This window comes from Hippoglossus hippoglossus, chromosome 18 (assembly GCF_009819705.1).
Source record: "Hippoglossus hippoglossus isolate fHipHip1 chromosome 18, fHipHip1.pri, whole genome shotgun sequence".
Taxonomy (NCBI): domain Eukaryota; kingdom Metazoa; phylum Chordata; class Actinopteri; order Pleuronectiformes; family Pleuronectidae; genus Hippoglossus; species Hippoglossus hippoglossus.
In genome coordinates, this window is record NC_047168.1 from 10,844,689 (window position 1) to 10,858,337 (window position 13,649).

Below are 13,649 nucleotides of genomic sequence, written 5' to 3' on the forward strand. Positions count from 1 at the left end.
CACCTGTTTTATTCACACTGCACCAGGATGGCACCTAGGCTGTTGAGAAGCTCATGAGAAACAACATAAGACCACTAGGTGGCAGCATCCGGCCACTAAGAGCTTAGGAAGCTTCTATTTTAAGGTCAAGTGTTGCTTTAATAAAGTATCTGAACTAATAACCTGCCATTGTTGTGTGCGGACATGAAAAAAATGGTGCTACACATGCAACATTAATATAAAAAGCATTTTATTCAACATGAAAAACTGTACATATTGCATTTAAAGATCTTTTAAAAAAGTTCCTATGTACCGTATAAAGTTTGCATGGAGACGGTTGTAACAGATGTTTTAGGCTCAGGGCTTCAAACCTTCATCCAAATATTTGAGTGTTTTAAAAAGGTGCAACAGTTTATAAAAAGGCAGACGCCAGTTATATAAAAATAACAGGATTTTAGTGTTAATTGTATAAAGCATCATCTCACACTGTAACTCTCAATGTAAACTAGAACATGATTTGGCAACAGAGACGGTGCTGAGATTAAATCTCAAACCTTTCACTCAAATGTTTAAAAAGCTGAAACAGTGTAAATACACTGGAATTAATCTGAAAACATGTCTCTCCACATAATTTCAGTTTCTGTCCGTTGATTTCCTGCCAGATTCCGAAGCTGAGGTTTTGTGTTGTCTTCTGCATTTGCCCTTTTCGAAAATGCTTTCCTCACAGTTCCTCGTGTGTCTTTCCCTCCTCCTCCTTTCCGTCATTCGCTTCTTCCTCCTCTTCGGCGCTGTCGCTCTCCGCCTCCTCTGTCCCTCGTTTTTTCCCCACGTCTCCTTTCCACATCTCGCTTAGACATTCTGAGAGAGAGAGAGAGAGAGAGAGAGAGAGAGAGAGAGAGAGAGAGAGAGAGAGAGAGAACAATGTGGTGAGGAAGAGGAGGAGGAGGTTTCAGCAAATTCAAGTCACTTTTTGTCCAAAAGTACCCGGAACTTTTAGTCCAGGGAACTAAATGGTTCCTTCAAACCATTGTTCACCTGATTTTTGTCCACGGCCTAAATACCACGTCAGTTTAGGCAAATTATCCTGCTTACATCTGAACAACAAACAGCTGCAACTTCTATTTCTTCACTGTTTTGATGGTTCATATTAAGTTCACTCAACTTGCAGAATATCTTTTAATAAACTTTATCATTACAGACCTCTGTTTCCAATTCCCTCTAATTCCCAATGACTAATCAGAGACGTGTTGATTCCTTAGACTTGAAATTACTTCAAAGTTTAAAACATAAGTTCTTGTAGCTTACGAGTTTCCAAGCTGAAGTGACCACAAAACAATCAACAAGCTGGACCCACTCTCTCTCTCTGTGTCTCCTACCCTGCTCTGATGTCTTGAGGACGTGGGTCTCACAGAGGAAGTTCTCCAGTCTCTGGTCCTGATGGTGGAAGTACCAGTCCTCCACCACGTCCTCAAACTGCTCCAGCATCCTCTCACACTGCACGACACGCAACACACACGTTCCCCCGTATCAGTATACACTGTATTTCTATTTCTCACCCGTCCACCTGACAACAGGACAAACACAACTCGACCTGTTTCTTCATGTCGGACACCTCCACCGACGGCTCGTCCCACAGCTCGAACGGCAGACCCAGCTCCACCTTAACTCCTTTCTGGACCAGGTTCTTCAGAGTCGTCATGGTCTGACTGGCACCCTGCAGTCAGTTTGTGACACAAATTAAAATTAGATATTTACAACTGATGAAAAAAACATTGAATCTATTAAAAAGCAAATTTGTTTTCTTTTCCTGTGCCCTCATTTGGTTTTATTCCAACAAGGGAACCTTTAGAACTCCAGAGGAACTTCACCTTGGCGTATCGGAGGCTGCCGGGCCGCTCTGCGTGAACGCTGTACTGCAGGATGCGCTCGCATATGTCGTCGACCGCCTCAGTCAGACGAGTCTCCCTGAAATCCAAACACAGGTTTTAATGGTGGTTGGTCGCTCTCACACAAACACACACTCTACAGGACCACCGGCTGGTTTCACTCCCTGATGCTGTTCTCATGATAGAAGAAACAGTATTAGGGACCAAATAACACAATAAAAGTAATAATAACTCATTGTAATGATAACTATAAACTGTATAATAACTTTACAGTATTATAAACAATTATAACTGTATTTGTAAAGCACCTTTCATGCTAGAAATACAGCTCAAAGTGCTTTACATGCAATATTGATAGATAAAAACATGTTTAGAATATAAATCATGTTAGAATGTAATTAATACAAGAGAACAGATTTTAAGTAACGTAAAAACATATTGAATTTGCATTTAAAAGAAGAAGTGGAAGAAAAACCTGGAACTCACGACGTGTTGTATTTAATCTTCCTCCTCCTCCTCCCTGTGCCCAGCACCTCTCCCAGCTCCAGCACCTCCTTGGATCGGCTTGATTTCTGCAGAGCATCCTGCAGCTCCACCGTCAGAAACTTACACACTGACACACACACAAACAACACAAAAACAACACAACTTGTTTAAAACTTTACAGGCAGATTTCAGGACACCTCCATCTGTAAACAGTTAGCATCACAGCAGCTAGCTTCTTCCTCCTCCTCTTCCTCCTCCTCCTCCTCCTCCTCTTTACCTTCGCATTTGTTCGGCAGCCTGTCGTCGTCGCTCGCTGTGACGAAGCCGCAGACACAAAGTAAAGTCACAATAAAAAGTTTCATGGCGGCGGTTTGTTGTAGAAACGCTCGAGTGAAGTGGAAGTTTAACTCTGCAGCGGCCACATCGACATGCCTCACTGCGCATGCGCAAACGAAGCCAGCTGTTCGGATCCCAGGAGAGAAAGTCGAGCGAAGGCAAGTCGAACTCAGAAGTCTCTCAAAAGGTAAATAAATATCTCCCATAATTTAATGTTTTTACTTTCTACGAGTCTTAAAACCATCTTTAATTTATCTGGACTATTGTTTAGAATAGTTTTTCAGACATGTTCAAATATTATTCGTAAAAAGATTATTATTAGTAGTATGTACTGTAGATTGTTTTTATATTGTATAATCTATATAAATGTATTCAATACGACAAAACAGATTCAACGAAATGTTTTAATATGTTCATATGTTATATTTATTATGAAAACATTTGTCCAACTCTGTCACCTCACAGGAGAAAGAAGAAGTCTGTAAAACTGTATACTTGTATGTATTGAACATCTATGAAAATGGCCATTGAAGAATCCAAACCGATGAACAACAAGGGTGTGGAAATGAAGTTTCATCACCGCTGAGGAGCAGCAGACTTCAATAACTTCACAAAGCATCGAACTACAGCAGGTTCATCACTTTTTTGTTTCCACCAGAAACATTTCCAATGTCGTTCTCAGTATTTGCATGTGTCTTCATATTGATGAAGTTGTTTTTAATTTACAGTGCGTTGATAGCATCAACACCGACCTTGTCAGGGCCAGTGAACCTGGGGACCAACAGTCCAGCCCTAATGAGGCAGAACCTCATCTCTGAGGTCCTGGTTAAGGTCACTGGTAAGATGTGAAGGGTTATGTATAAATAAGTCATGGTTAAAGTTAGGTTGGGGTTAAAACCCAGCACTCTGAATGAGGGGCACAGGCATGCAGCGACTGTGAATGTAAAAAAACACAAAGTCCCTCATTAAAACTGGTTAAAATATCATCATAGAAGGACTAAATAAAGAAGTACAATAAAACAAGAGAAGGTTTAAAAGTCCACAGACTCAGTGGGGCAGCAAGAGTTTTAGTTTCTCCTGGTTCAAATTTTAAGTTAAAATTTCTCACAACCTCCAAGGCCTCTTCCCGGAGCTGTTGAATTATAAATGATGAGGCCTGTTAATGTAACAATTTCAATTATAATAATAAATAAGAGCAATACTAAATGATAACATAAAACCCTTAATACGAGAGCCACATATATATATAAGTGGATCATTGTTTTATTAATGAACCAATTGTAATGTTATCAACACAAACACACTTTCTGGTTCAGCTGTTTCAGGAGGACCGTGCAACCCACAGAATGGGGAATAATTAGCCTGATCTTTGGCAGTGAAGCGGTTAAAATAGACGCCGCTCGCCTCCTGGTTTCTCGGGTGTCAGGGGCAACAAAGTCGACAGCAACAGACACACCAGGAGTCTGTGTGTGTGCGGGGGAGAAGAAAGGAGGGAAGAGGAGAAGAGAGGAGGGAAGAGGAGAAGAGAGGAGGGAAGAGGAGAAGAGATAAGGGAGGAAATGAGGAGAGAGGAGTCACAGAGGCCACATTAACACGAGGAGAGAGGAGAATGTGCACGTCCACCAACCAGAGGAGAAGAGGACACAACAACACACTCCTGGAAAACCCATTAGGTGATGTTCTCCAGTAGCAGAGCGGTGTGCACACAAGCAGGTGTCAGAGGATTCAGTGTCTGAAACTGAAGAGTAAGTGCACTAAGTGTTGTGTTTTAGTGCTGGGAGGGTTTCCACGGCTTCGGATGAGGGTTAAGTCACGTGGGGTCTGTCTATTGTCTGTGTGGAGGGAGGTAGAGTTACACAGCGGCAGTGTCACCCTGTCCTGCACAGGGACACACACACACACACACTAACACACACACAGAGTCATAAGAGCTGGGGTCAGGGAACTTCCAGCAGCGCTCACATCAAGCTTCACTTTTCTCCAGCAGCATCACAGAGCTGTTGTTATGAATGTACTTTTTATTTAATTGCATTTCATCGATTGATTTTTTCTTTTTTAATATCCAGTTCCTGAACACAGAGATTAAATGAGTGCCTGGTGGAAATGAATCGACCGCTCCTGACCGATTCAGAGGAAAGAAGAAGAAGAAGAGGGAGGAGGAGACGTTGCTGTGGACGCAGACAGCCGGTTCCTGACAGCTGACTCGGAGCCAGAGAACAGCGGGAGGACATGAGTGGACACATGATGACGTCTTCTCACAAACACAGCATGTACAGTTTTGTCTAAAGAACAAATCGTAGGATTTCCTCAATGACCCGAGGAGGATATGAACCTGGATCTATTCACCCGGGGATCAAGGAATAGTCTCGTCTCAGGAAGAGCAAGCGGATAATTTGACTTAAAGGTGAAACACTCGACCTGCACTTAGAGAAATGGTTTATAACTGTTTAACTATCAAGATCTAATTCATGTAATTATTACTTATATTTGTATTAACTCTTGGGGCTGGAAATGATAAAATGATAATGATTACAAATGTAAACAAAAGATTAATCTTGACACCAGCCGAGGACTGGATTACTTTTACTGATTAACTGATGATAGCACATTTAACACACACACACGAACACACACACTAACACACACACACACTCAACCATCTCTGTATCAAGTGTCTAGTGTCTAATCTTCAGATAAGCAATCGTTGCAAACCATGTAGTAAAACTTTTATTATTTTATATCATTTAAGAAACATACAAAGTTCATTCTTCACTTACAAAAAACTGTCTGACTTGTTTCAGTTTCTATTTATCCAATTTAACTTGTAGTCACATGGAAAAAAAGGTCAAGTTTCTTCTCTTCTTGCACAAACAGCGAAGCCGGCTTTCATTCACTACGTCTGTTTTAATCAGATCTTGCTGCTTCAAGTATTGAATTTAAGTGTTAACTCGTTCAAAAGCATAAATTAAAAAAACATCTCTTGTGGATGATTAGAAGATGGAAATTCTGATCTTTTAAATTACTTGATAATTGATGTTTGACTAAACTGCGAGTTGTATTTTAATCTCACGTTAATATTGAGACACAGTCCGTGGTACATGATACTGTATATCTGCTTTAATATGACATGTGGTACATGTACTTAAGTAAAATGTTGAGATACTTGAGCATTATACTTTTACTCCACTTTATTTATTTGATAAGTTTAGTGACTAGAGATACTTTGCAGATTGAGAATAATGATACAAAACATATTTATTCATAAGATGATACAGAATAACATCAGACTTTATTGGTTCACATGCACAGGAATCAATTCACAACTACCCAGCTGTATGTGAAGTCATTTAAAGTAGCTGCAACATTATTGTCATAGCAATGCATCAATTAATCAGTTTAATTAAAACTGCACAGAAGCTGCAGTAATTCTGCATTGTGATGATGCAACTTTTACCAAATTAAAAGATGTGAAGACTTCTACCACCACATGACACGATGCTCTGATACTGTCAGTCATTAATTTCTTATGCACTGATAAATAATGCATTTGAAATCTATGTTTACGTTCGATGTTTTCCTGCCGCTTGTGTGTGTGCGTCTGTATAAATGTGATATAAGACAAACGTCTCTGTTGAGCGATGACGCCGATCTGTTCGGTATCTGCAAACCCGAGCACCTGCAGGGTCTCATCTGTGTGTGTGAGGCCCCGAGCTGACCCCGCTGTGACACACACACACACACACACACACACACACACACACACACACACACACACACACACACACACACACACAGTTCATATCACTGATGACTAAACCTTACTGCTGTCCTCACCCTATCCCCTCTACTTAACACACATACACTCGTATAGTCACACGTACACAAACACTCCCTGTAGGACCTCCTGCTTCCTCTGAAATACACAACCCAGATAAACTATGTAAACGCAGATATTCATTGTTGGATTTTGATAGAGTTGTGTAGAAGTGGCTGAAAATTCTACTTTATTGACTGTAGGAGGAAATATCTGTCATGTTCCACTGAAGTGTTTTAACAGAATAAGAAAATCCTTTATTAGTCCCACTATGGGGGTAATGTGTTACAACAGCAAAGTAATAATACACAGTAAAAGTAATAAATAAGTAAAGATACAATATAAACACAAGGAAACATTTAACATAAAGTGTAACAACATTGCACATATATGATATTGAAATTGCATGGATAGAAAATGATTATTGCACAAATTAGATTAAATTAATTGTAAAGCTGAGTGACTTGTATTCACAAATATAAATATTAGGTATAAGGCTTCTCTGTTCCTGTTCATTTTAATTTAATACATTTATTTTGTGTTATTTTTTAAACGAGTTTAAGTAATAAAGATAAACTTTGTGCTGCAGCATCTTTGCACTTTATGGATTTGTATACAAAAATACAAGTTTCAGGTTTATTCCTTGAACGTGTACTTTAGTCTCTAGTAATAACCTGTGTACCTGTTGAATTACAAGAGACCTCTTTAAGCCTTCAAATACATGTAGTCAATATCTTTTAAAACATAAAACAACTGGACAATTTAATGAATCAAATCATAAGCAACCAAAATACTCAGTGTTTTTATAGACTTCTTAAAAGTTTGCTAAACGTTCTGTCGGTGTAACATGACTCTACCAGTGGAGGTTTAGTAGCTCGGCTCGCTCACATTTGACCCCTGCAGTTATTTGTCATTTTTTCCCATAAACCTGTCACATTTCCATTTATTTCTTTCCTCAGGCCTCCTCCGCTCGACGAGAATGCCCGAACGAGTGAGTGACTTCCAGGGTCAGAGCTTTCACAAGCTGAGGCGGGACTGCCTGCGTCGGGGTGCGCTCTTTAAAGACCCCCTCTTCCCCGCCACTGCCCAGTCGCTGTTCTACAAACGGGAGCCCCCGCCGGGTCTGACCTGGAAGAGGCCGAGGGTGAGTCGGTGTGAGGTGGGGGGACAAACGGGAGGATGGGGGATAAAAGGATGGGGGACACGCATTAAATACAAAATTCCTGTCGCAGCAGTTCAGGCCTCTACTACAGAGTTATTTTAAACATCTAAATCCAGTGTCTCGCTCAGCATGTTACATTTCCATCAGATTAGTTTAATTAAAGCACCTTCTATTATAGGACAGGCGTCAGGGAGTGAAACCTTAGCACTGCAGGAGCAAGTGGAGCAGGCTGCTGACGGACCTCTATATTGTGTGTGTGTGTGTGTGTGTGTGTGTGTGTGTGTGTGTGTGTGTGTGTGTGTGTGTGTGTGTGTGTGTGTGTGTGTGTGTGTGTGTGTGTGTGTGTGTGTACAATTGACTTGTGCAACAGCAACAGATATTTTAGCACAGATGTTTTTAGCACAGTGTTTAGATGGGCGTGGCTGTGTATAAGTATAAGTGTTCATTGTTGCTACACGAAACCAAGTGGCCTTTAATGGTGTCATATACTGGAATAAACACAGTGGAATGAGAAGATAAAACCCAAGGTCAAATTATTTATTGTCCAGAGCAGATAAACAGGCGACATGTTGTTTACGAAGAAACGAAGCGTTTCATAGAACAGTTTAAAATTTTCTGAGGAAATGCAGAAAAAGATTCGTAAAGGACTAAAGATAAACATTTATTATGATCACGAGATATAGAGATACACATTTTACAAATTTCAAAATCGTCACTTATGCTCATTTCTTTAAAATAAAAAATGTCAAGTCGTTTCCACTTCCTCCCACTAGCCAGGATTTACGCTGCAGCCAGCCACCAGGGGGCGATCAAATACGTTTTGGCTTTACTTTTAAGGGTCTCTGGTTCTCCCCAGCTGTGACCAGACTTTTCATGGACTTGAGGCTCTTTGTTTTGTTACTGGTTTGGACTTTTATTTCTGTTTTATCGACTCCAAACTTTATTTATAGCTGTGTATGACAATAGCTCCTGGTAAATAAATCAATTAATGCGAAGTCGAGACACACACATGAGGCAGAAACATTGATGGATGGATTAACTAAAAAAGTAGTTAATTTAGTTAATTGATAATTAGGTAATTGTCTATTTATATTTAGAAATGTCTGTGATCATTAATTGGTGGAAGAGAAAGGGTTAATGGTCTTGTGTTCCTAATGCTCCACTCAGGTATTTACCAGCATTTATCAGAGGGAGTTGGATGATAGTGTGACGTCTGTTGCCTCCATCACAACAAACACACACACACACACACACACACACACACACACACACACACACACACACACACACACACACACACACACACACACACACACACACACACAACATTAAACTCACACCAAACTCCGTCCAGTTCGCAATCTAGGTGGCCCCATCTGCTCATCTCCACTTAACATGAACTTAATATCATCTAAGAGCTGGATTAGAGTTACAGTGAAAGAGGTTATGACCACCAGGAGTGTATCGTGTGTGTGTGTGTGTGTGTGTGTATCATGTGTGTGTGTGTATCATGTGTGTGTGTGTGTGTGTGTGTGTGTGTGTGTGTGTGTGTGTGTGTGTGTGTGTGTGTGTGTGTGTGTGTGTGCGGCAGCAGTTCTGCGGTTACCTGACTCTGTCCAAACTGAGATCAACAGGTCTCCACTGACAGGATCTGTCTCCTCAGCAGAGCTCTGACACTGAATCAGCTCCCAGGCCTCATAAAACACTGAGACACCGCTAACTGCTGCACTCATTAACCACACGGCTCATTCCACTGGAGCTGCTAGAGCTGCTACGTGATCAATATATTTCATATTGACAGTTGATCAAATGGATGATTTACCCGAGGAACCACTCAGGAAGACTTGAAATGTCACTGTGTTGTGTGTTGTGTAACCACATATTGATGTTTCTCTCTTTCTTTTCATCCCAACCCAGGAAATATGTAAGGACCCTCGTCTGTTTGTCGATGGCATCAGCACTCGGGACCTGCACCAAGGCAGTCTGGGTAACTGCTGGATGGTGGCTGCTATTTCCTGCCTGGCGTCTGAGCCATCTCTGTGGAAAAAGGTTGAGTATTAGTCTTCTTTTCCTCCTTTCCTCCCTTGTCACTTGTTATCCTCTTTTTAAACCTTCACGTCTTCCCTCATCTCCCAGGTCATCCCTGACCACGTGGAGCAGGAGTGGAACCCCAAACGTACCGACTTGTACGCAGGAATCTTCCATTTCCGGTTCTGGCGCCTCGGCCGTTGGATGGACGTCGTCGTGGACGACCGCCTGCCGGTCAGCGGGGACGGGGTGCTGCTCTTCTGCCGCTCGGCTACACCACGAGAGTTTTGGAGCGCCCTGTTGGAGAAGGCCTACGCCAAGTGAGTGGCGAAACATTGACACTGTCGTTTAACATCGGAGAAACTGCCAAGCAACAATTCAAATAACTGTCAAAATAAGTGCGAACATGATTTTGCTAGTCTACTTCTTGGTGTTGAAGTCAAACCCCTTTGGAGGGAAGAGGCCAAGACTTAATGGGTCACTGTGCCGTCGTAGGCTCAACAGCTGCTATGAGGCCCTGGAGGGAGGAAACACTGCCGAGGCCCTGATCGACTTCACCGGGGGCGTTTCAGAGCCCCTCGGTCTGGATCGCGAGGCCCTCGGCCTGGGCAGCGACCACAGGAGGACGTTCTTCCAGACGTTAGCCAAGGCCCACGAACGCAAAGCCCTCATCACCTGCTCCATACGGGTAGGGCCTTCTGTCCTGAGAATGAACGACTTTATAGAAAGTGGATGATGGGCTGAAATGTGTCACATCTCTCAGCCAGCAGAGGGGGAGACGGTGGAGTCGGTGTTGGACTGCGGCCTGGTGCGAGGACACGCTTACGGGATCACAGCGGTGAAGAAGGTGAGGCTGGGGGAGAGGCAGCTGAAGACGGGCGGGGCCTCCAGACTCTTCATGGTGCGTATGAGGAACCCGTGGGGGACCACAGACTGGACGGGTGCCTGGAGTCAGAGGTGAGGGCACAGTGAACCCCACAGGCACCTCATCTCCCACATGTTAGGCTGCTGGCTACATTACACGTTTTGCAGGAGCTCTGGGAATTAAATCTCTCCCGGCATTTAACAGTGTCAGACATTTTTAATAACATTTTACAACGCCACTGAAACCTCTTTGGACAATTTGTGACATTTTACAATAGCTATGGAAACGTTTTACAAGGGGACATCTGCCGTTTTCATTATGAAGCTCTGAGAAACTCTTGAAATGGCCAAAAACGGAGCCATAAAGCTTTTCAGAAGTTGGAACACAGCTTGTATTTTTCATATGTCATTTCCATTGTGTTTGTCCAGCTGCCTTTGACTTTACTGGTGTCGCACGCCCCCTGCAGGTCACAGCAGTGGCAGCAGATGAGTCGCGCAGAGAGGGAGAAGATGGGCCTCGTAGTTCGTGACGTTGGGGAGTTCTGGTACTTTGGTTTTTACTATTTCTTCAAATTTATTTGCGTTTATCGTATATATTTTTGATTCAACTTTCCTCTCGCTCAGGATGGATTTCCAGGATTTCTGTCACTACTTCACAGACGTGGTCGTGTGCCGGCTGGTGGAGAGAGCTCTGCTGTGGCCGAGCTCTCATTGGAGAGAGGTCCGCTGCTACGGGGAGTGGGCCCCGGCTCCCAACACCCCCGGGTCACCTCCGTCCGCCGTCTCCCACAGCAGCTACGAGTTGACCCCTGGGAAGAACAACATGAAACCCGGAGGGCCCGAGCAGCGCGGGAACCGGAAGGAGGCCCGGCTCGGGGAGAGTCAGCAGGGGGGACGGAGAGGAGGAAGGCGGGATAGGGCTGCTAAAAAAGTGATGGAGGACGAGGATGGTGGAGAGGGGGATGGAGGATGGACGGCACAAGTGGACAAAAGGAGTCGGTGTGGAGGGTGCATCAACCACAGAGAGACGTTCCTGCACAATCCACAGGTAACAGTGGAAGTGTTTGAATCAGAGCAGAAAACATACGAGATGAACGTGGCTTTTTCTTCCTCGACAGTTTATGTTTGAGGTCGGAGCCAAAGGGGAGGAGGTGCTGATCTGTCTGCAGCAGGAGGACAGGAGGGTACGCAGGAAAGACGGAGGAGGAGACAACCTGCCGATCGGCTTTGAGGTCTTGAAGGTGAGCGATGGCTCGTGGACCCAAAATATCGACATTTACGCGCTTTCTCAAAGTCTGCGAAACGTGTCGTCCCCAGGTGGAGGTGAACCGCTGCAGCCGGGTGCAGTGTGTGGTGGAGCAGGCGGCCAGCTCCGTCTACATGGACTCCCGCAGCGTAACGCTGAGGGCGACGCTGGCTACAGGCCGCTACGTCGTGCTGCCCACCACCTTCCTGCCGGGCGCAACCGGACGCTTCCTGCTACGACTCTTCTCCCATTCCCACGTCAGTCTCAGGTGTGTGTGTGTGTGTGTTTTCCCAATGGACTGTATATAAAAGTGAAGCCAAAACATCTTGATCACCCCCTAGTGGCCAGCTGCAGTATACACCCTGCCATGATTTTTTTAGACTGCTGTTGATTAGCATTGATCTCCCACAATGCAATTCACACAAAACATGAAAAACTAAGGAGCAGCTTTAAAAATGAAAGCATGGAAAATGTATATCAACAGCTGAAAAAAACAATATGACAATAATAGCATAAACACTATAAAACAAAATATGTAGTGAGGGTTCGGGTTAATCTATAAGATCCACGCACACCAGCGTTCCTACTGTGAGAAATGCAAATGACTTCCTGTGGTTTAGAGGATTTTATACGACACGTCTGAAGTAACTAAATGTAAAATGCCATCAAATTACTTCACTGGGATGTTATATTAATTTTCATAGATACAGGACCATGTACTCTTATGTAGTTAAATGATATAGTTTATTGCAATAGTACTTATGTAGATTTGATATGTAACATTCTTACAATCCTTGTGTACCACTACATTTTTTTACATGTAGAAAAAAGAGAAAAATAGATAAGGAAGAGTCCACACATGGACAAATGTAATCAGTTTATATTTATATCAACACATTCTTCTTCTTCTTCTATGTTCGGTTTAATGACGGGTGGCCACCGACGTCAAGGTGCATGACCGCCCAAAACCTTGAAAGAACACATTGTCGATCGTTTCTTTTACTTGTTGCCAGATGTTCCTCTTCAACCCGTTTTCTTCATGCAGGGAATTGAAGGAGGATTTTCCGCCTCCCTCTCTGTTCCAGTGTTTCCTTCCTCAACCCACAGTGGTGACCAGCGTCCATCTCCGCAGGGCGTCCGGACTCAGTCCTCCGAAAGAGACAGGTGGCTCAGCACATCTCCTGTAAACAGTTTATCTCAAGAACGCCGTCGAGAGAATCCTTTCAGATTTGACGTGAATGTTCCCTTAGACTCACTCACTTAAAGGTCAAAGGTCAAGGTCACAGTGGCCTCACACCATTTTATATTGTCTACGCCCCTCAGCTCCAGATGTTTATGCCGTGGTGAGATGTGAGAACGACGTCATCAGGACGCGGGTGTTCAAGGCGGAGGGAAACCCTGAGTTCAACCTGCGAACCCTCTTCTACAGGAGACGCCCCGACACACACATCTCTATTGAGGTATTCACATTTCTGACACACACACACACACTAACAATAAAAACACACACTAACGATCCTCATCTGTTGGGTGCAGTTGTGGGGCCGAGGTCTGCTGTGGGACTCGCTGCTCGGCGTCGCTCGACTCCAGACGGCGGAGTCTGAGAGGACTCGGAGTCATGTGATCGATGTGCGAGGTGGACAGTCCGGCTCGGGATGCCGAGGTTGTGTCCACGTCGAGACGTCCTCCAGCGTCTGCCTCACAGACTTGTGACAGCAGCGCCCGGTTGCCCTGGTAACTACATCACAAGCCATGGCAACCGTCGTCTTCCCTGCCGCCAAAATAAGTTTTATCGTGTGTTGTTATAATATTTATTAATCTTACTGTTGTCGTCATCGTTGTTTTCTT

General features: G+C 43.7%; 2 protein-coding genes across 7 annotated transcripts in view; one reads left to right on the forward strand and one right to left on the reverse strand.

The window, feature by feature from the left end:
• Positions 1–212: 212 nt before the first annotated feature.
• Positions 213–2,810, reverse strand: cnpy4 (canopy FGF signaling regulator 4). Of its 2 annotated transcripts, none has more exons than XM_034569232.1 (7): positions 2,629–2,810; positions 2,352–2,478; positions 1,848–1,944; positions 1,571–1,693; positions 1,356–1,473; positions 597–837; positions 213–557 (listed from the first exon to the last, which is right to left on the reverse strand). In XM_034569232.1, the coding sequence occupies exons 1-6, from the start codon at positions 2,711–2,713 to the stop codon at positions 701–703; spliced, it is 687 nt and encodes a 228-aa protein (XP_034425123.1). In that variant the 5' UTR covers positions 2,714–2,810; the 3' UTR covers positions 213–557; positions 597–700. The 2 variants fall into 2 exon arrangements, with proteins under 2 accessions (XP_034425123.1, XP_034425122.1); XM_034569231.1 differs by having other exon boundaries at positions 213–562; positions 593–837.
• Positions 2,794–13,649, forward strand: part of LOC117752052 (calpain-5-like) — a 26,060-nt gene continuing 15,204 nt past the window's right edge. Inside the window, exons 1-14 of one of the 5 annotated variants that reach the window (XM_034569184.1) lie at positions 2,794–2,874; positions 4,754–5,091; positions 7,461–7,645; positions 9,581–9,712; positions 9,800–10,011; positions 10,187–10,379; positions 10,455–10,648; positions 11,023–11,100; positions 11,180–11,603; positions 11,674–11,796; positions 11,873–12,069; positions 12,847–12,965; positions 13,125–13,261; positions 13,338–13,535. In XM_034569184.1, the coding sequence (XP_034425075.1) occupies positions 7,481–7,645; positions 9,581–9,712; positions 9,800–10,011; positions 10,187–10,379; positions 10,455–10,648; positions 11,023–11,100; positions 11,180–11,603; positions 11,674–11,796; positions 11,873–12,069; positions 12,847–12,965; positions 13,125–13,261; positions 13,338–13,514 (2,151 nt within the window). In that variant the 5' untranslated portion in view covers positions 2,794–2,874; positions 4,754–5,091; positions 7,461–7,480 and the 3' untranslated portion in view covers positions 13,515–13,535. Of the gene's footprint in view, positions 2,875–3,485; positions 3,519–4,048; positions 4,433–4,527; positions 5,092–5,561; positions 5,624–7,460; positions 7,646–9,580; positions 9,713–9,799; positions 10,012–10,186; positions 10,380–10,454; positions 10,649–11,022; positions 11,101–11,179; positions 11,604–11,673; positions 11,797–11,872; positions 12,089–12,846; positions 12,966–13,124; positions 13,262–13,337; positions 13,536–13,649 lie in introns of those variants that run through there. The other 4 variants (XM_034569185.1, XM_034569183.1, XM_034569186.1 and 1 more) reach the window with 4 other exon arrangements.

Excerpts from the sequence above, each read along its gene's own strand:
- cnpy4 (XM_034569232.1), bottom strand. The coding sequence starts at position 2,713 with ATGAAACTTTTTATTGTGACTTTACTTTGTGTCTGCGGCTTCGTCACA. Across the intron at positions 2,479-2,628 it reads GCTGCCGAACAAATGCGAAG|TGTGTAAGTTTCTGACGGTG; the intron begins GTAAAGAGGAGG and ends TGTGTGTGTCAG. Across the intron at positions 1,945-2,351 it reads AAGATTAAATACAACACGTC|GGAGACTCGTCTGACTGAGG; the intron begins GTGAGTTCCAGG and ends TTTGGATTTCAG.